Genomic DNA, 22,804 nt, shown 5'->3' with positions numbered 1-22,804 from the left:
AGATGTACAGCGGTAGATAGGCTGTTGGACAAATGTTCGTAGAATGAAATGAGGTTCACGAAACGCGTGGCCCAACCTTGCAGCTGCTGATTGGTTCCCCCTTTTTGTGCGGGTCATCAAGTGGCCTCACTGCTGGTGGGCGCACTTTCGTTCAGTGTTGACAACCATACTCCAGCATCTACTATTTGCCATCAGCGCTTCTCTGCCTGCAGTATCTGGAAGAACACAGTGGAGAGTACATTGTCTACACCAAGTGTAATCTTCCTAAACCCGCGGCTTTGCGGCAGATGAGAACAGGCATTCTGTCGTTATCACGTGCGTTGAGCTGCAAACCTACTCTATTGGAAATATCCGGGAAGTGTAAACTCATTGGCTGGCCGTTATCAACATCAGCATCCACCACCACCAACAGCAACAACAGCCTTGTCGTCCGCCGAAACTTGAACATCCGTCACAGCCTCGTCCCCGTCAGATCCATTTGTTATTCTTGCGACCACAATAACCCGAACTCGAAGCAGTCCACAATCCTGAAAATCAGTCCGAGTCATCAGAAACCACTGGCAACGCCATTGCGCGGTCCACAGCCCAGTCCCATGCAAGAAGCCGCCTCCGCCTCGTCCGAAGCGGATCGGCAACAACCTGAACCTCAAAAAGATGGACCGAGCCTCGCGTTTGAATCTCTAAGCCCAGACGCCACAGGCCCAACAATCCTCCTCATCCATGGCGCCTTCACAACCGGCCGGGACTGGGACCTAGTCACACCTTATCTAACATCAACATCTTCCACATCAACCTCCCCATCATCCAACTCCTATCACATCCTAGTCCCCGACCTACCAGGCCACGGTAGATCACGAACAATAACCCCCTTCTCCGTCTCTTATTCCGCCCACCTCCTCCGTCAACTAATCGTCAACCACGCACACAACGGCATCGCCCACGTCGTCGGACACAGTTTAGGGGCTCACGTCGCCATCCGTCTAGCCTCTCAATACCCAGAAGTTGTGTCACGACTACTCGTATCCGGATTCGAAGTATTTCCCACACCCACCGGACCATCCTCTCGCCTTTCTGGACTCTTACCCTACGCAGTATGGACATCCCAAAGACTGGAAAATTGTGTCCCTCGATTTGTTGTCCGCTGGCTCATGGACGGCGCCGACATTCGAAACATCGACACCTCGTTCTGTACGTTGGCTTTATGTCGTCAGATCTGTGAACCTATGTCCGACAACGAGAAATGGCCTGAACCTTGGCCAAGTCCGACTTTGGTCATTGCCGCGGGCAAAGCTGGTGTTTTGCTCCCGACTAGTGATCACCCTCATGATGCGAAACGGCTTGCTGATATTGGGATGCAACTATGTCCGGAAACGAAGGCGGTCACGCATCCGAAAATGAGACATCCTTGGAACAGACAGGATCCGAGCCTCTTTGCGGATACGGTGAGGGCTTGGGTGGAGAATAGGCCCTTGCCTGATGGGTTTGTAGATCTATAGAGAGACACGAGAAAAGGAAGAGGTAGGCTCTGATAGATACATTATTGCTGCGGAAGTTGATAGATATGTCTTCAGGTAAAATGATAAAAGCTCTGTATTGATGAGTATGAGTTTTAACGGCCGCTAGTCGTGTAGTCGCCGATACTAGATCTGATTTGTACTAACCTTAAATTCCATTATCTGAACTGCATCTCAGCTTAACACTGCATCCCACGCTTGAACCTCGATTATTCTTCTTTCTCAATGCTGAACATAATCACCCAAATAACAGGCTGTTGCTACTATACCTAGCTCTCGCCACTATGAACCAAACAGCCTCGTCGTCGGATCAAGCAAAGTCGCTTCCTCCTGTCCCTTGGCCCACGGAGTCGTCGACTTGATGGGACACAAATCGTTGAGCGCAAGCGCGCGAGTAAAAGCTTGTGATGCCTTTTGTGTGCGGGTCTTGACTCGCCCTCGGTAGCGCTCATATTCGTCCTCTCCGATGGCGGCAAACAAGTATCTCGGATGGACACCGATGGCCTGTGCTCCTTTCTGTCCAAACCCAAAGGAAGTGATCGAAAAGGCTTTCACTCCCCTGGTCTGGATGCTGTGGCTTGGATAGAACAGGAACGAGCGGTCCTGGAGCGCGGCGTCAATGTTGTCTGCGTTCCGGTGGCCCGGTACCAAGCCCGAACCCAATACCTGAAGGCAACCATTAAACATCCAAGCGCCTGCTCCTCCCTTGGAATGTCCAGTCAGGTATTTCTGGAAGATGCTGAAAAGAACATTACCCTCTGCACGGCCGAGATGAGACAGTTGACGCTGGATGACTCCTGTTTCGTTGAGATCATTCTTTGTCGTTGAAGTGCCGTGGAACGACGCAAAATCTAGGTCGTCAATCGTCAAACCCCAGACCGACAGTGCTCCGCGGATGGGCGCGATTTCAGGGTCAGCAGCCCAGAACCGGTGTCCGTACGTGGCCAACACCTCGTTGCGTTGTCTGTCGGCTTCTGCCTCGATCCACTGGCGACGCTCTTGGGGATGAGACCTGACGTCAGAGCCTGATGGTTGAGATGTTTCCTCCAGCTTCAATACTTCCAATTCCAATTGCTCAGCCTCCTCAATCTGGCGCAGTCTTGCTTCTAACCGTCGTCGGCGATAATTCAAATCGAGCATGGGCGATCGATACTTGCCGGCTTTTTCCCTGGCATTCCCCAAAAGCCCTTGACCTGGTGCGGGAACCGAGCGGCCCACTTTGTCGCTGGCGGTATTGGCCATGGCAATGATGCCGTAGATAGGCAGGCCCATGTCAAGAGCCAAACGTGCCGAAGTCAGGATCTGCACTCCACCGCCTTGCGCTTCAACAAACCCCTTGCGAGTCGACGTGGTCGGCCGAGAAGCCTCATTCGGCGCCCGACCAGCCTTTTCCTCCTCGGCTGGGTCGACGGTGGCGCCCATGTTGGCAAATTCAATCGAGATGTCCTGGTCCAAGTCGTCCACGCCCCCGACCAGACATATTTTGCTTTGGCCGTTGGTGATCAGCTCATAGCCGGACTCGAGAGATTCGAGAGCGGTGGCACATGCCCCGACAGGCGTGCGGATGGCGCCAGCACTGGAAATGAGCAGCATGTTTACCCAGGCGGCGGTGGTGTTGATAAACGTCTCTTGTAGTACATCCGACTGTACTGGAAGATCATGATGGCGGGACCGAAAGACGTCCTTCAACGCGTGCACTCCTCCCAGCCCCGAACCGATGCAATTGCCCACCTCGGACACGTGGATGTATTGGTACAACTCGTACGCATCCGTGATTCCCGCCGTGAGCAAAGCCTCCGCCACTGAAACCAGCGCGAAGAGTGTCACCCGGTCGACTTGGGATATAATGTCGTCGGGGATACCATAGACTCTTGGGTCCCAGCCGGTTGGAATCTGACCAGCAATGGCATGAGGAACATTCAACGCCTTGGGAACCATGATCCGGGCTCCTTTCTTCATGCGAACCCGAACTTCACCACTTTCCGTGCCGGAAAGCTGGTATACGTCGACGAGATTCCCGTGTTCGAGCTTGAGATTGGCTGCCGTCTCTTCTGACACCGTCATCAACATGTCTTCATTCAGGACGATTTCCTGCAGCATGCTCCGACGCGTCGCATCCGCGCCGTAACCGAGATCAAGCTCAGGCTCCACTAGCCGAATACCTGAATGAGCCAGGATTTGTGTCTCATATCTCGCCTTAACCTCCAAGTCTGGGACAGGCTGCGACGTTTGTGTGTCAACCCAGCCAATATAGTGCTTCCCGGCAATGTCGCCATCGTGGTATTTGATCATTCCCATGATCCAAGCCATCTCGATGCAGCCTTCTAGAGACAGTTTCCCGTCCGACTCCATTTCCCACCTCGTCCTTGCGCTGCCCCAGGGGCCGACCTCCCCGAAGCCAGTGACGACGACAACTCGATCCAAGGCCAGCATTCCTTCGAGCTGGGCATCACCGGCCGCTGCCTTGGCCGCGGCATAATCCAAAAGACGAGGAAAATCCAGCCGCATGTTTGCACAGCGCGGAGTGGGATGTGGGCAAGGCTTCGGCGAAGGTTGGCCCATGATCAGCCGGTCCGCCTCATCTTGCATTGCCACAGCCTTCCGTATCTGCACCGTTAGGTCGATGTCCGACCTCACTTTGGACACGATCTCCTTGAGGTTCCGGCAGTCACCCATTCCACCGGTCAGATCTGCCTGAATTGGCGCCATCTCGTTGGTCTCGGCAATGGGCCTGCACAGCAAGAGCAGCAGATACAGAGCCATCTCGGGTGTCGAAAACGTTCTTACACCAGCTTCTTCAATTCCTTGTGAAACAAGGTCGTTGGATTTCATGAGCCCAGTGCCTCTGGTCCAGCCAATAGATGCGCCGCAAATCGACATGCTATCGCTCCAACTCTCCGAATACCACTTGGTATACAGGGCTTCAAGACCTAGCTTGCTTTCCGCGTAAAGACCGTCACCGCCAAATATGCCGTGGTTGGGTGACATCGGGAGCAAGACCTGTGTCACACGACCGCGATGGTCACAGGTCGTCTTCTGCTGCTTGACATGCCCGAGCAAACGGTAGAGGTTGGTAAGCATCAGACGATGCGCCAATTCAGATTTGGAGTCAATCTTGTCGACCTCTCGGCCGACTTCTGAGATGGCAGCGAAAGGTATGATATGGTCCAGATCCATTCCGAGTCCGTGTGCAGGATCGTAAATCCACTGTATGAGCGATTCACAATCCTGGCTGCTGGCCTGGTTGAAAGGCACAACTATCAGGCGAGACCCTTTGGATCCATGCGATTGATAAATCTCTCGGAAATGCTGCATGTTTTCCGGAGAGAAGCTGCTGGTGGTGACAATGACAGAGGCGCCTCCGGTCAACAAGCCTTTCAGCAGCTCCAGTCCAATGGAGCCTTTTCCCGCTCCCGTCATCAGTATGTTTTTTCCGGCCAGGGTTTGCTGGAACTCTGCGGACTGCATGGCATCTCCGAGCAACCGCTGGTAGAGATTTCTCAGCTGCTGGTCTTCACGGAGGCGCGCCCCGTCGTGTAATTTCAGCTCGACATTGCTGAAGACGCTCGCGTCTGTACGAGGCACCTCGCTGTACGTGACATTGCCTTGCTCATCAATATCCGTTCGGGGCGCTCTGTTGCTTTCAATAGCATATGCCGCGAAAGATGCGATTGAAGGGGTAGAATTCGAGGCCTCGATTTCGGCAATCGCTTGCTCGAGAAAGGACACGGCTTGGTCGGATGCAGAAGACGACGCCTTGGTCTGTGTCTGTTTGAGGTACCGAGCCACGTCGACCAACCTAGGGGATGCACGACCTCTCAGTGATCGCAAGCTCAGCGCAACAGGCCGACTGGAGGCGGTATACTCTTTGCGCAAGATGCCGTAGTAGATGGTCAGCATGTCTTGCAAGACCCAGTTCCAGGAAGAGTCAAAAGTCCGGGCCTTATTAGGAGACCAGTGGCCCTTGATGCCGTTGATGAAATGGTCCCCAAGCTCGGCGGTAAGATGGTCGATTTCTGCCTGCAAAGCTTTGAGGGTCTGTTGTGCTTGCTCGCCGATCTTGTTTGCGCTGAGGATGTCAATTCCCAAGGCTCGTGCTTGGACCTCGAGTTCGGCAGTCCGAGAGGTCTGATATGCCTGTGATTGTGCGATTGCCTGTTGAGGGTCTGGCAGGGACACGCGAGCTGCCGCGTGTGCCGTCTCGACCTCGACAACTGCTGACATGTCTCTCGACAGGCCCAGGTCGCCGAGCGTTGTTTGTGCATGAGTGTCCCAGAATGCCTCAGCTGCGGAAACATCTGCCAGTCTGTTCTTCGGCTGCTGCGCACTGGCTCGCAATAGAATCATGTCCTGCAAGCCAGTTCCCGCTCCCCAGCGGGTTTCCAGATGGCCTCGGATTCGACTCATGTCATATCCGCCGGGCATTTTGGAGGACAGCATTTTCGAAACGGTATTTTTGGTCACTTTACCCAATTGGCCGGAGAAGTTGGCTCCTTGCAGACGATCACAGAGTGATTGAATGCTCATCGTTTCGCCCTGTTCAGGGGTCGAACCGAACTCGGTCTCGAGTTCACCGATGATTTCATTCTCGAGAATGGATCGTCCTGGAAATGAAACAGTTAGTCAGTTACATACTAACAACAAGTGTCTCATCAGCCGAGAGACTCAAGTGGGTAAGCCAACCTCCTGCAAGCTCTTTGACTGACTTGTCCATCGCTATGGATGACGCTTGTTTCCCCAGCTTGGATCCCAGGATAGCCAGCACCACATCTTTGGCCGTTACTGGTCTGTCTTCTATCAGAGAACTATTCACAACTTCCTTGACTGCCGCGGTGGTGGCGGCTGCTGTGATATCGGCTGGTGATGGTGACGGAACGGGGGCAGGAGCAGGAGCAGTTGGTGCCGACGTTGCAGGAGGTTGATCCTGTTTTCGGTCTTTTTCGTTTACGACCGAGTCGTCCTCGATGTCATCGTCCGTCGTCAATCCACGGTAAAGATCCTTCTGGCTGGCATTGACGCTGAGCACTCTCCGATTCAGGCCGCGCACAGCTTCCTTTTGTTTGTTGGCCTGTAAGGTCTTTTTCATCATGCCCAGCAGAACATCCGAGGGCCCGATTTCGATGAAATTCTTGCATTGCAGTTCCTCCAGAAGTACTTTTTGGGTTTCGATCCATTGGACCGGTGAAGCGAATTGATAACTGTGGCAGGTTTTCCGTCAAGATCTTGTTTTAAAAGCAGTGGTAGAGAGAAAGTAGAGCGAGCAATGACAAGGCCAAGGACGGGGAGTTGGACTTGAAGTCTGACTTGAACTTACGCAAGAAGTTCCACCACCAAGAGATAGGCCAGTCGTTGTTGCGCCTTCTTCTTGGTTTCTTCAATGGAAGGCGATGGCGATGGCGATGGCGATGCCTCCTTCGAGGCTACACCGTCGACCACGACCGCCATTTTGGCGCCAACGCAACTTGAGAACGTACAGGAGTAGAAGTCACAAGTTGCTGGTTGGGTTGCTGATCCGTCCCCAAACTTGAACGTTGGAAGGGCTTACTCAACGCGAGCTCGGCCTGGTTGGTTTTCTTGAATGGATGCTAGTAGTCCAGGTTTGGTGGTTCAAGGTCAAGTTTGTCCAACTGAGCAGCCCTCGCACAAGGGCCCGGTCGATGCTCAATCACTCATGCATTTCTTTGTAGGCAGTATACCATTTGACTCTTTGTCTTTGCAACTAAGGTATTCGCGCGAGTCCGATTTGCAGGGTTGAGTACTAGTAGGTAGGTAGTAGTCCAGTCCGTTCATCAGCCGCTTCAAGGCCAATCCTGCACTGGCCGGATGGTTTTCCTTGCATCGGCATCCCTACGGTGGTGCTTCGAGCCTCATTGCAGCAGTGCAGTGCAGTGCCAATGTGCATCCAACACTCCCGTTGCGGTCCATGTCCAAGTTGGGTGTCGTCGCAGTGAGTGAGTGGGGCGTGGTATGTGGCGCGATGGGGATGGTGCCACTCACTCCACCACACACCATGGTATGTTTGTTGGTTGTGCCATTCTCTACCTACCTTTTTTCAACTCTCATTTTGTGTTACGGCCATTCACGAACTGCAGTGATCTGATGTTGCGAAATGGATTGGCCAGTGGATCAACGGTACTCAGAGTCCTGGATAGGTTCCCGTGCTAGTCCTGTCATCCGGGATGTGCTGGTGTTGGTTCCAGGTGGCAGGAGGAGTACCTAGGTAGCCGTGCATTGATTTGCATGGCATGGCATGGCACTTGTGAGGTGTCAATCATGCCGCATGCCCCAAGATGGATTGATTCATCCTTCTTGCTAGGTAGGAAGCTCTACGTCCAAGTTTCAAGTTTCAAGTTTCCAGTTGTTCACCCCGTTCAAGTCTACTGGACCTGTTGTTGTTTGACGATGGCAGTTTGAGAAGGAAGACGTCTCTACCTATCTACCTGCTGATCAGAGTTCAACAAACAGTGGTCCGTCCAGTGTTCATCCAAACTGCGGTGCATTGGAGAAGAGAAGCCGACCCTGATCTGTATCTCCATCTCCGGGAGTTGAATCGAGCCGAATCGATCCAACTTGAGTCTATCGTCTATCATCATGGCTACCGAAGTCGTGGCCACACAAACACCTGCCACTACCGTCCTCGCACCGGCCAGCGGAATCAAACCTTCCGACCTTACAAGCGTTTCCGAGTCCGCCGTTCCCAGCACCACTGACAATGCCCACGTTTCATCAGATGAGGGGAGTCTTGATGTCGACATCGAATCAGTCACGGCGTTCGCATCATTGATCCGGTTTCATCGCCGCATCACCTTCTACAGCGACAGTGTGCAGTGCACCATCAACGTCACGTACGGTGTTGCTGGAGTTATAGAGCGAAATGCTCCGACGCTCTTGTTCGCCGGGGGCATGTATGGCGGACGGTGGAATGCGCCTTGGGTCGATTATCTCTGTCGCCAGAAGGGGGTGCGGGTGATCTTCATTGATAGGTATGTGCCACCACACTACCACACTTCTCTGTTCGTTCATTCATTCAACCGACCGATTCGACCGGTGGGAGTCGTTGACTGGGTACAACTCAACATTATCCCACTTTCAAACGGCATCCAAGTCCAATGCAGTTCATTCGTCTCTTCACCTCTCCCTCTCTCTGCCTTGTATCTCAATCCAATCTACTCTCCCCTTGCATGATCTGTTTTCCCTCCTTCTCTGAATCCAACTTGATATGTTATCCATAGACCAGGCCTAGGCGGCTCTACACCCGTGCACGTCTCCAAACGCGTCCCCGTCTGGCTCGAAACCGTGCCAAAAGTCCTCTCAGCATTGGAAGTCTCCCAAGTCGGCCTGATCGCCCACAGCTGCGGCATCATCTACGCATTCAACACTGTCTACCATACTCCGGAACTCTTGTCCCCAGGAATGCCATTGGTCTTGCTATCTCCATGGGTCCACCCGAGCAAATCGGGTGTGAAAATGCTCACCATCGCCAGCGCCATGCCTGCGGGGGTGATGCAGGGATTGAATAAAGTCACTTCGTTCCTCGTCAAGAATTTGATTCCGTCACCTGGTGATAAAGAGGGCAAAAATAAAACGAAAGAGCATCAAAAGCAAAAAGACCACCAACAGCAACAGCAACAGCGCAAACAACCAACCAATAAGACTCTCTCTGCTGAAGACAAGAAATGGCTCGAGTCTACCGGATTCGTGGCGAGCGAAACGGAGGAGTTTCGGAATTACTTTATCAAAATGTTTTTCGCGGAAGATACCACGGGAGCCAGTGAAGAAGCTTCTCTCGGGTTGAAGCATGGTGGAGGAAAGCCAGGACAGGGGCATTACTGGGGTGTTTGTGATGACTATGAGAGGTTCGTGGCGAGGCTGGCTGAGAAAGCAAAGGGACAGACACAAACGAAGGAGAATGAGACGAAGGACGAAGAGAAGAAGGAAAAGTTGCACATTGTGGCATATTTCGGATCCAAGGACTCGTATCTCGGGTCTGGCGGTCAAAAATATCTTCGTGATGTGTGGTCGAGTCCTCTTGCCAGACAGGTCGCGGACTTTGAAATTGAAGAAGTCAAAGGTTTGGATCATGATGGTGTCGCGTTGCCGGAGAATGGTGTCCTGGGTAGAGTTTTGGATATGGCTGTTGCGGCTGCCGTGTCGACGGGTCCGAAACCGTGATGTTTCTTGATTTAAATTGATTGGTTTGCGCAGGACTCGGAGTAGATATTCTTAGGTAGAAGAAGTACATAAACAGGTGGTTTATAAATGTGTGGTTGGTTCTTTTTGGGAATGGATGCTGTTCTGTCATCATGTATGTCGATTCTTCGCTCTATGGTGCAGTTACTATTACTGTACTGTATTTTATAGACCATCAGGAGGAACGCTGGCAGCTCAAATGAATGGACACTGCTACGCAAAAGAAAGAAGACATGCGTGATGGTGCTAGCAGTTGCCCATACCAGGCCACGACCACGCTCACGGCCAATCTAGTTAGCTGTGTCTTGTCTTTCAAGTTATCCATCCATATCCATACCATAGGTATCTATTTTTATTCTGTCCGCGACTCTCATTGTGCAGGCTAGACACGGGCGGATTGGGCAGATTTGTCCCGATTTGTCCAAATCAGCCCAGAATCCAGATCAGACCGGATCAGCCTACAGCAGATCACACCAGAGACTAGAACAGACAGACCACTGCAGACCTGCAACACATGCAAGATTGTCCTCAAGTTAAGGTATATTGACTCTCGCCAAACAAGCCCAGTCGCTTCACTGCAGTGGTACTATACTGTACATTACTGTGGGCTATGCTTTAGACTTGCCGTATAACTTCAAACTTTGTAGGTAGACTATAACTACAACTTTGACTGCGCTTTGGCCTTTGCCAGAACGGGCTCAAGTTTCGTAGCTGTAGGAAGAGACAAGGTAGGGCATAGTGTCAGCAGGTGTTTGTTTGTCATTGCTGAAATGCAAGATCACAAAGAAACACAAAAGTCACAAGGGTCAACACAGGGCAAGCCATTCAGCCATCCAGGCCAGCCATGCTCATGCTCATGCATCCACCCATCCAGCTGGTCTTTATACCTCAACCACTGCAGGTCTCTGAAGAGCCCATGGTTACTGTATATTGACCATTTCTTGGATGGGTGGGCGCACTGGCAGCGGCAGTGGCTTCCAGCCGCACCAACACAACACAACTTGATAACAATGCTCACTCCAACCGCTTCAGGTAGAAATGACACAAGATTTGCCAGCACTCACCTTTCATCACATTGCCCTTGATCTTCAGTTTCCCCGTCATGAACAGCGTCTGCGCTTTCGTCTTGCCGGAAACCAATTTGCCGAAATTATCGTCGGACAGGACGAGTGTGACTGTAAGAACACAAAGAGTATGGTTAGCATTACCCATACGAATCAAACAAAGACACCCAACCCAGTTCGAATCCGCTCGACGCGCCTCAACTCGGTCGGTCCTTTCTTGGCCATTATACACCGCGCAATGCAGCCATGACCTAGATCCAGACCCAGGGCCCCCGCCCTTGGATATCCGCAACCATCCCATATGCCAATGCCGTCTGGGAAATCTCGACAGTTGTGCTCTTCGGAATATTTTGCCATTACTAACCATCAGCCTTTTTCCCCTGCGGCGCCTCTCCCTTGCCCACTTTCCCAGACTCCTTGAGATCCAAATGCCACGTCTCCTCTTGCCCTTTGTCGTTTGTGAGTTTAAACGCAAACACCGCGCCGCCCTGTTTGATTGCGGCTTGTCGTTCGGCGTCGCTCGAGTTGAGGGCGTCGTTGATGGCTTCAAAGGCCGCGGAGGAGGGGAATGCATCTAGACAAACAGAACAGAGTCAAACACTGATCATTCCAATTCGTTCATTTCATTGTCCCGGTTCTTGCGCTGAGCTGCGCTGCGGACTGTTGGTTGGAGATGGATACCCAAGGATGTGCTTACCGTTCTTGAGAGACATTGTTGCTTGATTTATTACTTGTTCCGAACTTGGTATCTGCGTGTTGAATCTCGACTTTGAGCAAGTAGTTCTGCCTTAGGAGGTTGAGAGCAGGTCGACGAGAGTAGCTCAAGGTAATATACTACTGTGCACAAGTAGTTGTAATAGTCAAATCAACAAGGGCATGTGATCACATGGCACTGCACGGCCTTGATTAATGTAACCAAACCGCAAGAGAATGAAGTCATTCCGGCCGCCTATAGGTACACAAAACATGTGAAAGCAGCAAAGGGCCGAGGTTGGCGAGGCTGCAAACAAGATTCCGGACTCGGAGTAGTACATTGATACATCATTACAACTGATCAACTGCAAGGCTGCGGCGCTGACCACTTCAATCACAATGTACAATGCTCAAATTTAGGACTCGGAACTGTTTACATGTCCTGGTTATTATTGTATTCGCCATATGTACCTGCTGACCGGACTTATTTACATACGAGATACGATAAAAGGATGACTCTGGTCGCGGTCTGGAATTCCCCATCCACGTGAATGCCTACCTTTGCGTCGCATGCGTTTTCAAGATCAGATAATATCCAAGCCACGGTAGATCATGATCCTCTTGTAGAGAAGAAGACGAATATCACATCTCGCATCCTGTCTAACGCACAACAGTAGCTCCACACGTTTAACAATCATGACATTTTAACATCAGGGTATCAATCTATACTGGTAGTCACTCGTAGCCAACGCCGGACTTCTTCCAATGCAAATCAAAACCCTTCAAAGTCCCTAAACCACTTTTCGTGCAACAGGAATCACTCTTCAGGTTTGACAACGGCATCCTTGCACAGAATGGCCACGCGTTTGAAGAACCGTCGCCACTCCAAAGGATCTCCGGAGGCTTTGACAAAACAAACCTCCACCAATCCCTCACCTACAACTTCCAGCGCAATATTCCCAGTCATAGGACACCCTCGACTGTCTTGCGTCTTGACTCTGATTCTAGACTCGTAATCCCAGGAATCCGGCTTGGGGACCAGTGGAGTCGGCACTCCCAGGCGACTCAACGCCTCGAGGATATGTGGCACAAGCAGCTTCAAAGACCACCCGGAATAAAACTTGGTGAGACTCTGTGGAGGAATGATATCCTGAAACCTTCGAGCCATTTGCGTCCGACTGATGGGCACACTCGGAGTAGGGGCAAACTGCGACATGGAAGGTTCATCGGCCAAAAAGTTGGTGGTGGAAATAGATTGTGTGGAAGACAGCCCGGCAAGCCCTGCTCCCACTTGTGTGCTGGACATGGCCAAATGTCGCGGCTGCTCCCAATCAAATAACATGTCTTCGGTGGCCAGAACGGGCTGGGTTGATGAAAACTTGCTCTCGTAGGGTCGAGCCATGTCTACATCCATATCATCTGTGGTTTTGGTGCGTTGCGTCCCGGCCAGAGGATCTGCGTCAAAGCTAACGTGGAGGGCTTCGAACATATTTGTGGCCATCGTGATCGGGTCACTCACCCGACCTTTCTGGTCCAAGAACCGGTTGGGTCGGGTGAACCATGGGTGCCTTCGAACATCCTCCAACGAGAACCGTGACTTGACATCCACCTTCATCATTCCACGGAGCAGTGAAAGCACTTCAGGTGGGAGCGCATCCCATAACTCATCGTTTGGTCTGCCGTTGCTCTGGATGTAGTCGTCAAACTCGGTTGGTTGGCCATACTCGTCCCGTGGCACCGGTCTGCTCCAAGGAGTATTTCCGGCCAAAAGTACAAACAGGACAACCCCGCAGGACCAGATGTCTGCCATATCAGCCTGATACCCAGGGCCTTTTGTGGATGAATTCGAACTGCACGACAGCACTTCGGGTGCTACGTATGGTGGACTTCCACACAAGGTAGTTGCCAATTTTCTCCGGCCGTGATATTCAAACAAGGTGGCCATTCCAAAGTCGGCGATCTTGAGGTCTCCGTCCGCCGACAACAGCACATTTTCCGGTTTTATATCACGATGAGCCACTCCCTTAGAATGCATGTAACCGACAGCACTGACGAGTTGGGTGAAGTAGACATGGGCAATGTCTTCTGCAACGCCGGCGTCGGCTTCGATCTTGTCGAACAGGTCACCTCCTTCGGCCAATTCCATAGCGATCCAAACCCATGACGGGTCGTCGCCGTGGTCGTAGAACTCGATTATGTTCTTGTGCAGGCCAATATGTTTGTGTAGCGAGATCTCCATCTCCAGTTGTTTCTGCTTGATGCGGCCATATTTCTGCGCGTAGAGTTTGTTGATGAACTTGACGGCGAAGACGGGCGTTTCTTCGGTTTGAGGCGCGGCCTTTTTGATGCTGTCGAATGGTCAGCACGGGTGTGTTGGGGAAACCATGATCTTCTGCGGACAGATATGTTACCATGCATATGCTCCAGAGCCTATTGTGGGAGAGACAATTCGAAACGGCAATCTGCTAGGCAGCGGCGCCAATTGAGAGTGCGGGACAGTCATGATGGATCAGAGCAAAGGGTGACGGCGACGACGCGGTCACACTCGTCGGTACATCGTAGGAGGGCAGTCAGAAGCAAACTGCTGCATCAACAGTCGCTGGAGGAGATGTTGATGGCAATGGACGAGTCACGGACGCGTTGTAGCAGTGTATCGAGAGTTCAGCGTGTCGTGTGTCAGAAGCGGGATGAATGAGGAGTGATGAGTGGTGATAGAGTATTGTAGTTGTAGTGGTTTGGTGGTGTTTGCAGCCACTGACGAGGCGAGTGGAAGAGTAATTCGCAGTGTCGTGTCGTGTCGTGTCCGTGTCTTTGTTACTGCAGTGACTGCGCGCGAAGGGCAACTCGTCAACAATGCCATTCTTCTCCCTCCACCGGCACCACAACTCATTCTTCCACGACTCTTGATCCAACACTGCAAAACCCCAGCATCACCCTCTCACTCGGTCGAACTTGCTTCACACGACTCTTACTTCACTGACTTGCTCCACGTTTCCTCCTCTCTCGTTCAGCGTCTCGGTCCTTTTGCCTCCTCGTCCCTGGATCCTTGCTTGTAACTTTCCCATTTCTCCAGCATTATCGTCGCCACCAAAGCCGTTCCGTTGTTTCGTCGTCTAGACCCATTCTTCCGTTTTCAGCATTCCAGTGCAGACATTCTCGACCGTTTGCAAACGGTCTGGCCCGAGGTCCTGCGAGTCAGTCGCCCCCAATCTATTTCAACTCTTGCACACGAGCATGGATTTTTCCCTCGAGGACACCCAGAACGCTGCACCGGGACTATCCAGCATGGCCGAACAACAGAAACTGGCCGCCGCACCACGGAAGGCCGACACCCAGAGCGTGACCAAAAGGTGTGACTCCCAACCCACTGCAGGGCGAACTGCATGCTAATCCATGCGCCACTGCTACAGACTACAATCCGAACTAATGACCCTCATGATGTCTCCTACACCGGGCATCTCGGCCTTTCCAGATGCAGACGGCAACCTCCTACACTGGACTGCTACTATCGTGGGACCGAAAGACACTCCCTACGCAGACCTCAACCTCAAACTCAGCTTTGAGTTCCCGGGCAACTACCCCTACAGCGCCCCAACTGTCTTGTTCAAGACCCCCATCTACCATCCCAACATTGATTTCAGCGGTCGCATATGCCTGGACATTTTGAAGGACAAGTGGAGTGCCGTCTACAACGTGCAGACGGTCTTGCTGAGCTTGCAGAGTCTACTGGGTGAACCCAACAAGTGAGGAATATCCAATGATAACAAAAATACCTACTGATTATTATCTACAGTGCGAGCCCTTTGAACAACGAAGCTGCGCAGCTCCACCAAAACAACCCGGAGGAATACCAAAGGAAGGTGCTGGCACGCCATCAGGAGATTGATGATTGAGGTGAAGAGTCAGCAATGTCTGGCCGTTGAAATGGTTCCGTCAACAGGACACGATGCTCACGACCACCTTGGAACGGTTGAGGGCATTGGCGTTGTTGGCACATGGTTTGATATTGCTTGGTGCGGACCTTTTTGGCTGCATAGCGAGTCATAATAATACGTAGCGGAGCCGAGCGAAACAGGCAAAGGCAGGCCAAAGGTACAGTTCAGCGTCTTTACCTGGTGTGGAGGGAGTTATCGCATTAACCGGCGCATCAGATACCCGGAGCAACAGTCTTATAGCACAACATCCTTTTCCTGCATTGTCTAATTCGTTTACACTCGAATGATTTCTAGTAATGCTACCATGCTTCGTCTCTTTTACAACTCTTCCATCCAAAGCCGAGGAGTGGCACCATCGTCCAGATCCTCAAACAGATCAACACCCCAATTCTTGCTGGGATTATTAAACCGGGACCTCTTGTCCTGGGCGGCGATGTCGGTCATTTCATCCTTTGTAAACGTGACATTGACGGCGGCGATATTTTCAAAAATATATTTCTCATGGACACTCTTGGGGATCACAATCGTGCCTCGCTGGATGCCCCAGCCGAGAACGGCCTGGGCGACCGTGACGTTTTTGCGGCTTGCCACGTCCTTCCAAAACGGGTCATCCAAGATTTTGGGCAGATCCGAATGTTTATTTTTATACGTCGGATTCATGTTTGCCAGCGGACTGTAAGCAATGACTTTGATGTCGTGTTTGGCATGCCAGTCGACGAACTCCTGTTGCTGGAGGTACGGGTGAGTTTCGAATTCGTGGGCGTACGGTTTGATATTACAGTTTTTCAGAATCGTGTCGAGTTGGCGTGGGCTGAAGTTGGATACGCCGATGTAGCGTGTCTTGTTGGTGCGGACTAGATCTTCCATGGCCCGCCAGGTGGTCAGGATGTCGATGTCCTGGTCGACGATTGTGCGGCCTGGCGGTGCGTCTGGAAGGAATGCGACGGGCCAGTGCATTAGATATAAGTCAAGATACGGGATCGAGAGGTCGGAAAGAGTCCTGTCGAGGGCGGGTTCGACTCGTTGGGGGCGGTGGTCGGTGTTCCAGAGTTTCGAAGTTACCCAGTATTGAGCCCTGGGTGGTGGTGGTGGTGATGAGGAGGACAAGGATGAGGATTTGCCCTTGTGTTTTGATAGGGCGCGGCCGACGTAGGCTTCGTTACCTGTGCGGAAGAGGTTAGATTGTTCGAAGAGGAGACAGACAGCAGGCAATGGGATCAAGATATGAGATGAAAAGAAGAAGGGGAGGAGGGGTAGGGCCAGGACGAGTCAACGACGTCGATGCCGATGCCGCTGACGCCGACGAGTGTGTCTGTACAAGCCAACTCGACTGTGCTGCCACTGCTCTGCTCGTTCATGAGAAAACTGTACAACTGGTCGTACCATACGCTGCCGCCGAATCTAGATGTCTGTACCCGGCGGCAAAAGCATATTCAACAGCGTGTGTCGCCTACGACACAAACACATGGTTAGTACTAGGTACCGCACAATCACCAATATCCTAAGATCCTAAGATCCCAGAAAGTGGTTGAAGTCTCCTTTTCCCTCCATGGCGATGCTCCGTATTCATAGCAACAATAAATTACTAGTCCTCACCTCTTCATCTTTCGAGTTCCACAATCCAAGTCCAATAGACGGGATATCGAGTCCTTTGTGTCCATGTCCGGTGTCTCCGATCAGCGTCTGCTCTGTCTTTTTTGCTGCCGAAACACATGGAATGAAAGAGTTTGCCAGACCGAAAAGGACGGTAGCGAAGACGACGGGATTTGATGATGGAGACATTTGACGTTCAAGGTTCGGAAGGATATTGATATTGATACGGATATGGAGATATTATTATTGCGGCGTGAGCCGGGTAGGCAAGACACAATTTCAACTGAGGTCAACGGAGTGGTGGTATATCAACACAGCCACTTGGAGGTCTCAGGTGAACAGACACTTTTCTCACAGACACGCTCTTCAGAAGACGTACTGTATCATAAAATGAAGTCGAATTCATATCAGCTGATAACTACCTACAGGTACCCCGTAGTTCAAGTTGTTGATGATACACCGCTTTCGTCATTACTTGGGCCGAGCGGAGGCGGAGCGAGGTCCTTCCGCGAGTGAAATGACTTCGTTTTCGGAAGACCACGCGGCGGCAGAGCAGACACATTACTGAGATATTAGTAATCGACCGCTAACGGACAAGGCCTCCTCGCGAGGCTGTGAGGGAGGCATTCGAGTTGCCAGCAAGAGGTCACTTGAGCAGAACACTGAGAAAGAAATGCGAAGGGCCGAGAGGAGAGACCTATGCGGCTGAAAAACTGAATGTACCAGTGCAAATAGCTTGAGTAAACTTAACTGAGATGGCATTTGCCTAGCAACTCAGACACCAAGTGGGCAACCATCGAGATCGATGTTAATTGTACAGTATGATCTGCTATGATATGCTTCTTGAGCGGCTGGTCTCATACATGCCGCCCATGTATGTGTGGTACCCTCCCCGTACCGAGCGTACAAGATTCCAAGTCTGTCACGCTTCAAGCTCCGAAAAGACAAGGCGAATTCGCACCACTCAGCATGGTGCACCGGCACTATGCGAGCCATCTCCTGCCCACGTATGAGCCATGCATCCCAAGTCCCGGCAAAATTGACGGCGTAAATAGACACACACTCAACCGTCAATTCTCTCCCTGTACTTCCACCTAGGGGCTGTCTTCGCGGTCCTTGGCAGCGAAAAACTGACGACGATATGCGGAGAGAGCATCGGCCACTTCCTCAAATTCTTTGACGCCCCGGGACTTCAAATCAGCGATGACATGCTTAAGGCCGACGATGAATTCATTACGTTCCGTTGCGTCCTCAATGTCCATAGCTGAACTCATTTGGACCAATATCTTCTCATCTGTAGGGCCAAAAAACACGGGAACAAGTCAGTACACCTCGCTTAATGGCTTGAATCGACAGATTCAACATCAACACTGCGGCTGGTGTTCATGGAGTCAACGTACCAGGAAGTCCGAGTTGCCCAAAGTGTTGTTCTTCGCATTTCGGGTCCGTGCAGGGCTCGCCGGACAGCTCGGTCGGACAGAAAGGGCGGGATGGATCGATTTGATTGCTGTAAGTCAATGATCGATAGCCGGTCTTAACGGTGTCGGTGTAGCTGCGGTGGAAGCGGAATTTCTTAAAAGTGCTTAGGGGAGTCTGATAGGGTACAAAACGGGTCGCCGAAGGCACCTGCCCGTCATCAGGTACAGGCGCCGGTTGAGCGGGTTCACTGTCAGGTGCATCTTGCGGCTTGGTCAGAGTATCTGCCTCTGTAAGCTGTGGTCCGGATTCGGCGTCATCGACTTTCGTCTCAGGTGAAACCACGGACACGACCTGGGCCTGATCAGCTGACTTGTCGCGTTGATCTGCGGATTCGTCGGCCTTCGTCTCCTCCACGTGCTCGGAGGGTTCATACACATCAACATCCTCCTGCTCAATCCCAGTGGCTGGCGTCAGATCTTCGACTGGTGCTTCTTCTGGATCATATTCGTCGGAATCTTCGTCAAGACTTTGCATTGGTTGGGTGGTGTCAACATCTGCAGGCTCGTAATCCTCTTCCTCTTCCTCTCCTTCTGAACCACTATCTGACATGCTCACACTGCCCTCAGAATTGTCATCCACATCCATAGACATATCGTCAGACGTTTGTCTCGAGTCAGAAACTGTTGCGGGAGTCTCCGTCTCTGGTAGATATTCTGGCTCAGGTGATATGTCCATCGCATCAGTTTGTAGAGTGTCCACGCGTGTGGTCTCTTCCAATACTTCCTCGGCACCGGCTCTGTCGGACGTGACAGGAGATTGTGGGAGCGTTTCCTTAGTCTTCTGGCTCAAATCGTCACTCGTTGCGCTGGTCCTCGACTGAACTATGCGCGAGTCATCGAATGTAACACCAGGAGCTGAGGACTGTGTGGGTGCACTTAGATGATGGTCTTTTTCGTGGTGGTTCTGAATATCAGAAGCACCTTGCCCCGTGATGGGAGGGCTAGTACTCGTCGGCGGCGGTGCAGGGGCGTCTTGCGCTTCCTGGGCTTCTGCAAGCTTTTCAAGTTTGATTTGTTGAAGCTCATCGGAATACTGCTTCTGCCCAGATCGACCTTCTTTGAGCTGTTTTTCGAGCTCGGCAATTTCTTCTGATAGTTCCTTCACTCGTTTTATTGATCGCTCCAATGCGGCTTGATGGGCTTCAACCTCTGTCCGTGCGCGAGCAAGATCGTTACGTGCTTTCTCCAGGCGCGCTTCGGTGTTCTGCACCTCCACATTCAGGTCAGGCAAGCCTTCTTGCAACACCTGCTGCCGTTGTGCACGCTGTCTAAGCAAGTCCGCCTTCAGAGCGGCGGCCCGTTCTGCGAGCTGCGCAGGTGTCAATTTGGAAATTGTCGGCCGCGTTAGAGGCTGCCTGTTCATGGTCTGAGAAGTTGCACTAGATCCAGCCAGTGCAGAGGGTTGGGAAGTTACAAGGCCGCTTGGCTGCGGCGCTTCGGCGTTCATCGCCGGAGTGGGCGGGTTTGATGACACAGGCGTGTCAAGCTGACTTTTGCTCCGCTTCAACTTGTTACGCTGTTCTAGTTCGGCAATCTTTCGACGCATTGCTTCGATTTGGGACTGTTTGGCATGGTATGACTCCCCACCGCTTATCTCACCGGTCGAGTTGGCTGTGGCTTCTTGCAGTGCTGTAAGCGCGGGCAGTGACATGTCCGGTTTTGCTAGAGGGGGTTTTTCTGACACAGGAAGTTCACCAGAAGGTCGATTTCCGTCGTGTTGGTTTTGAGGCACCGATCCTGGCTCGTCTTCGACCTGGTCATTTTCTGCGCCTTCGACGATCTCCCCCTCGGAATGACTCTCATCGTCGACGTTGTCTTGGGTCGCTGATGGGGGCAAATTGCCATCAAGATTCACTCTTTTAGCCTGCGGCTGAGTACTCGGTTCATCAAAATCCATCGCCAATGGACGCTTGAGCGTCGTGTTTGAAGACTGAGGGTCGTTTGATTCTGTGGCCGCATTCTCGCCCGCCGTATCCTTGGCAACCAATGTTGTGGTCGTCTCAATCACATCCACGACTGCTGGTTCATCTGAAGCTTCATCGAAGCCAATGCTTCCACTCGAGGTCATGAACAATCCCGGGATTGTGAAGGTTGGTCCAGCACCTGTGTGTGAATCCGCATCGACTGAATCCGATGTGTCCTTGACGGCGGCGTCGGCCTTTGCCTGGGCCTCACGTCTCAACTGCTCCATCCGTTGCTTTACCACTTCCGTCTGTGCCTTAGCCTTCGACAAGCTCTGAACCTGCTGGTGACCGGTCAGCGGTTCCGAAGGCGAAGCCGCCTCAGCCGAAACAACTGCATTTGACCCTGCTGTAGTCTTGGGAGACTCTTCAATGGCGGTTGAACTGGCAGACGAAGCCCGGCCTGTTTTGGCAGCCAGTAGTTGGGCAATGCGGTCCTTGCGTTCTAGATTCGGACTTGGCGCTGGCTGAGTACTCTTCGCACTTGAAGCTGCCGGAGATTGTACTGCTTGATTCTGTTGGACGCTATTCACTCCGCTCACTGGCAAGGTGGCCTGAGTCGCAGCCACAGCAGACTTGGAAAGGTCATTGACGGGAGCTATTTCCGACGCTGCATTAACGCCACCCTTCTGTGATATGCTCACCGCTTCAGTAGTACTGGGGTCGGATGTACTTGTATCGATTTGGCGTGGCGACTTCGGTCGTTCAGTGTCAACCTTGATGCCAAGTTCACCGTACAGATCTCGTAGCACTTGTGGGTCCACGCCCTCTTGCACAAGATCCTTATAAAGGATGTTATGGGGAACGAGAGATAACAGAGCACCTTTTGCAAGCTGTCTCAGCTCTGCTGGTGACTTGTTGTCATACGTCCTCACAACCGGCTTTGGAGCTACTGTTTTCGTGACAGAACCAGATGTACCAAAGCCGCCAAACCCACGATCTGGGATGGTAGCAGGACGTGATGGGTCGTAAGCTAGACTGGGAATTAGTCGAGGACGCTAAGTTTCTCCAAACTCAACACTTACGAGACACGTTTCCCTCGTCCACCGGAACTTGAGTCATTGCACTGGCACTGTGCCCGGCTGACCCAACTTCTGTTCGATCAGTGTGACTCTGAACTGTAGCGAACAGCAAGTCAAGATCGGACCTAGAGCCGAAAGATGGAAGCTCCCTATCTTTGACACAGTTAGATGGGAAGCGCCTTGATTCGGGCGAGACATACCAATGTCGTCGTCAACGGTCTTTCTACCATGTCCCGAATGAGACGATCCATCCAATCCACCAATAGACGCGCTGTAAGACTGCGGTCCATGACGCGACTTTCGCGACTCCCTACTTTCACCTGGGCCATGTTGCGAGCCACCAAAATAATCTCCCAGATGCTGCTGTGTGAGATCTAATTGGCCATATCCTGTCCCTACGCCCTGAGCTCCAGAATTGCCATGGTGCCCATACGGCGAGGGAGCCGCGCTGCTGACTGAAGATGCAAATTGGGGGTATCCTGTCGTTGGCAAGGGCACCGGAGGAAATGAAGGAGGGGGCGGCGGCGGAGGCAGTCCTGCAGTCGCAAATTGCTTGAACAAATCCGGATTGAAGGCAGCAGGGGGCTGTGGAAAATGGGGGAACGGAGGCGCTGGAGGACGGATCTGGGAGTTCGTGTCGAACCTGGGCGCATTGCCCGTAGGACTCGGTTGATAGGAAGGCGGTTGTGGAGGTTGCTGCGGTAAACTTGGAGGAGTCTGTACCTGCTGCTGCAGCCCATTAGGTGGAAAAGGAGGGTAATATGGTTGTTGTGGTGTATATGATGGCGTGCCCCCATACAGTGGGTTAGAAGAATATGCATGCGCCATTTCAAAGTCGTGATGGATACAGCACCAAACCGCGACAGAGATGCGATAGATATCACTGGAAGGCTTTCACAAGGCGGCTAAGGTGTACTGATGCGAGCGAGCCGTGAATAGACATCATAGAGAGGACTCGCTGTCGCAGTCTGCACAACGCTTGTGGGAGAAGAATCTTACTGCTAGGTTGCGTCTACCTTTGGTCGCAAGTAAGGTAGAAGGAGTTGTCGCGAGCTACCTTCAGAGAAGAGCCATTCAGGTCTGCGCCAAAGACCTTGCACAGCTGGTGAAAGCAGACACTCCCGGGGAGAGGACGAATAATGGCAATGTGTAGGTGGAAACTTTGTGGAATTCAATCTCGTGAGGCAATTCATTGTACATCAGTCTTTCAAAAAACGCAGTCGTGATGCTGGAGACGCCCAACGGTGGAGCAGATTGTCCCCACGGCACTTTTATATACGGTGAGTCAGGTGTACCAGAGTGCAATATACACGTGATTACTAGTACGACAGCCTAAACGCGGTTGCCGGGCAGC

The 22,804-nt window shown here is 52.1% G+C and overlaps 8 protein-coding genes across 9 annotated transcripts; 3 read left to right on the top strand and 5 right to left on the bottom strand.

The window, feature by feature from the left end:
- Positions 1-287: 287 nt before the first annotated feature.
- HMPREF1120_04796 (uncharacterized protein) lies at positions 288-1,496 on the top strand (the record flags this gene model as incomplete). Its single annotated transcript, XM_009158940.1, has 1 exon — positions 288-1,496. The coding sequence occupies one exon, from the start codon at positions 288-290 to the stop codon at positions 1,494-1,496; it is 1,209 nt and encodes a 402-aa protein (XP_009157188.1).
- Positions 302-7,419, bottom strand: HMPREF1120_04795 (uncharacterized protein). The gene is made up of 3 exons (XM_009158939.1): positions 6,829-7,419; positions 6,198-6,712; positions 302-6,118 (listed from the first exon to the last, which is right to left on the bottom strand). The coding sequence occupies exons 1-3, from the start codon at positions 6,957-6,959 to the stop codon at positions 1,797-1,799; spliced, it is 4,968 nt and encodes a 1,655-aa protein (XP_009157187.1). The 5' UTR covers positions 6,960-7,419; the 3' UTR covers positions 302-1,796.
- A 141-nt stretch (positions 7,420-7,560) lies between these two features.
- HMPREF1120_04794 (uncharacterized protein) lies at positions 7,561-10,023 on the top strand. Its single transcript, XM_009158938.1, has 2 exons — positions 7,561-8,497; positions 8,747-10,023. The coding sequence occupies exons 1-2, from the start codon at positions 8,106-8,108 to the stop codon at positions 9,684-9,686; spliced, it is 1,332 nt and encodes a 443-aa protein (XP_009157186.1). The 5' UTR covers positions 7,561-8,105; the 3' UTR covers positions 9,687-10,023.
- HMPREF1120_04793 (estradiol 17beta-dehydrogenase) lies at positions 9,438-11,779 on the bottom strand. Its single transcript, XM_009158937.1, has 4 exons — positions 11,466-11,779; positions 11,133-11,342; positions 10,769-10,879; positions 9,438-10,415 (listed from the first exon to the last, which is right to left on the bottom strand). The coding sequence occupies exons 1-4, from the start codon at positions 11,479-11,481 to the stop codon at positions 10,363-10,365; spliced, it is 390 nt and encodes a 129-aa protein (XP_009157185.1). The 5' UTR covers positions 11,482-11,779; the 3' UTR covers positions 9,438-10,362.
- Positions 11,780-12,139: 360 nt separating this feature from the next.
- Positions 12,140-14,286, bottom strand: HMPREF1120_04792 (the record flags this gene model as incomplete). 2 transcript variants are annotated; one of them, XM_009158936.1, is made up of 2 exons in its annotated part: positions 12,140-13,809; positions 13,862-14,286. In XM_009158936.1, 2 exons carry the CDS (start codon positions 13,873-13,875, stop codon positions 12,279-12,281), a joined length of 1,545 nt encoding a protein of 514 aa, XP_009157184.1. The 2 variants fall into 2 exon arrangements, with proteins under 2 accessions (XP_009157184.1, XP_009157183.1); XM_009158935.1 differs by having other exon boundaries at positions 12,279-13,809; positions 13,873-13,964.
- A 38-nt stretch (positions 14,287-14,324) lies between these two features.
- Positions 14,325-15,905, top strand: HMPREF1120_04791 (ubiquitin-conjugating enzyme E2 C). The gene is made up of 3 exons (XM_009158934.1): positions 14,325-14,811; positions 14,872-15,204; positions 15,255-15,905. Exons 1-3 carry the CDS (start codon positions 14,696-14,698, stop codon positions 15,352-15,354), a joined length of 549 nt encoding a protein of 182 aa, XP_009157182.1. The 5' UTR covers positions 14,325-14,695; the 3' UTR covers positions 15,355-15,905.
- HMPREF1120_04790 (uncharacterized protein) lies at positions 15,500-17,452 on the bottom strand. The gene is made up of 3 exons (XM_009158933.1): positions 16,993-17,452; positions 16,780-16,846; positions 15,500-16,559 (listed from the first exon to the last, which is right to left on the bottom strand). The coding sequence occupies exons 1-3, from the start codon at positions 17,176-17,178 to the stop codon at positions 15,715-15,717; spliced, it is 1,098 nt and encodes a 365-aa protein (XP_009157181.1). The 5' UTR covers positions 17,179-17,452; the 3' UTR covers positions 15,500-15,714.
- A 212-nt stretch (positions 17,453-17,664) lies between these two features.
- Positions 17,665-22,644, bottom strand: HMPREF1120_04789 (uncharacterized protein). The gene is made up of 4 exons (XM_009158932.1): positions 21,651-22,644; positions 21,454-21,603; positions 18,390-21,401; positions 17,665-18,283 (listed from the first exon to the last, which is right to left on the bottom strand). Exons 1-4 carry the CDS (start codon positions 22,276-22,278, stop codon positions 18,084-18,086), a joined length of 3,990 nt encoding a protein of 1,329 aa, XP_009157180.1. The 5' UTR covers positions 22,279-22,644; the 3' UTR covers positions 17,665-18,083.
- Between the last annotated feature and the right edge of the window lie 160 nt (positions 22,645-22,804).

This window comes from Exophiala dermatitidis (genome assembly GCF_000230625.1).
Source record: "Exophiala dermatitidis NIH/UT8656 unplaced genomic scaffold supercont1.4, whole genome shotgun sequence".
NCBI lineage: Eukaryota > Fungi > Ascomycota > Eurotiomycetes > Chaetothyriales > Herpotrichiellaceae > Exophiala > Exophiala dermatitidis.
The sequence above is the reverse complement of the archived record's forward strand: the minus strand, read 5'-3'. Positions and strand labels throughout refer to the sequence as shown.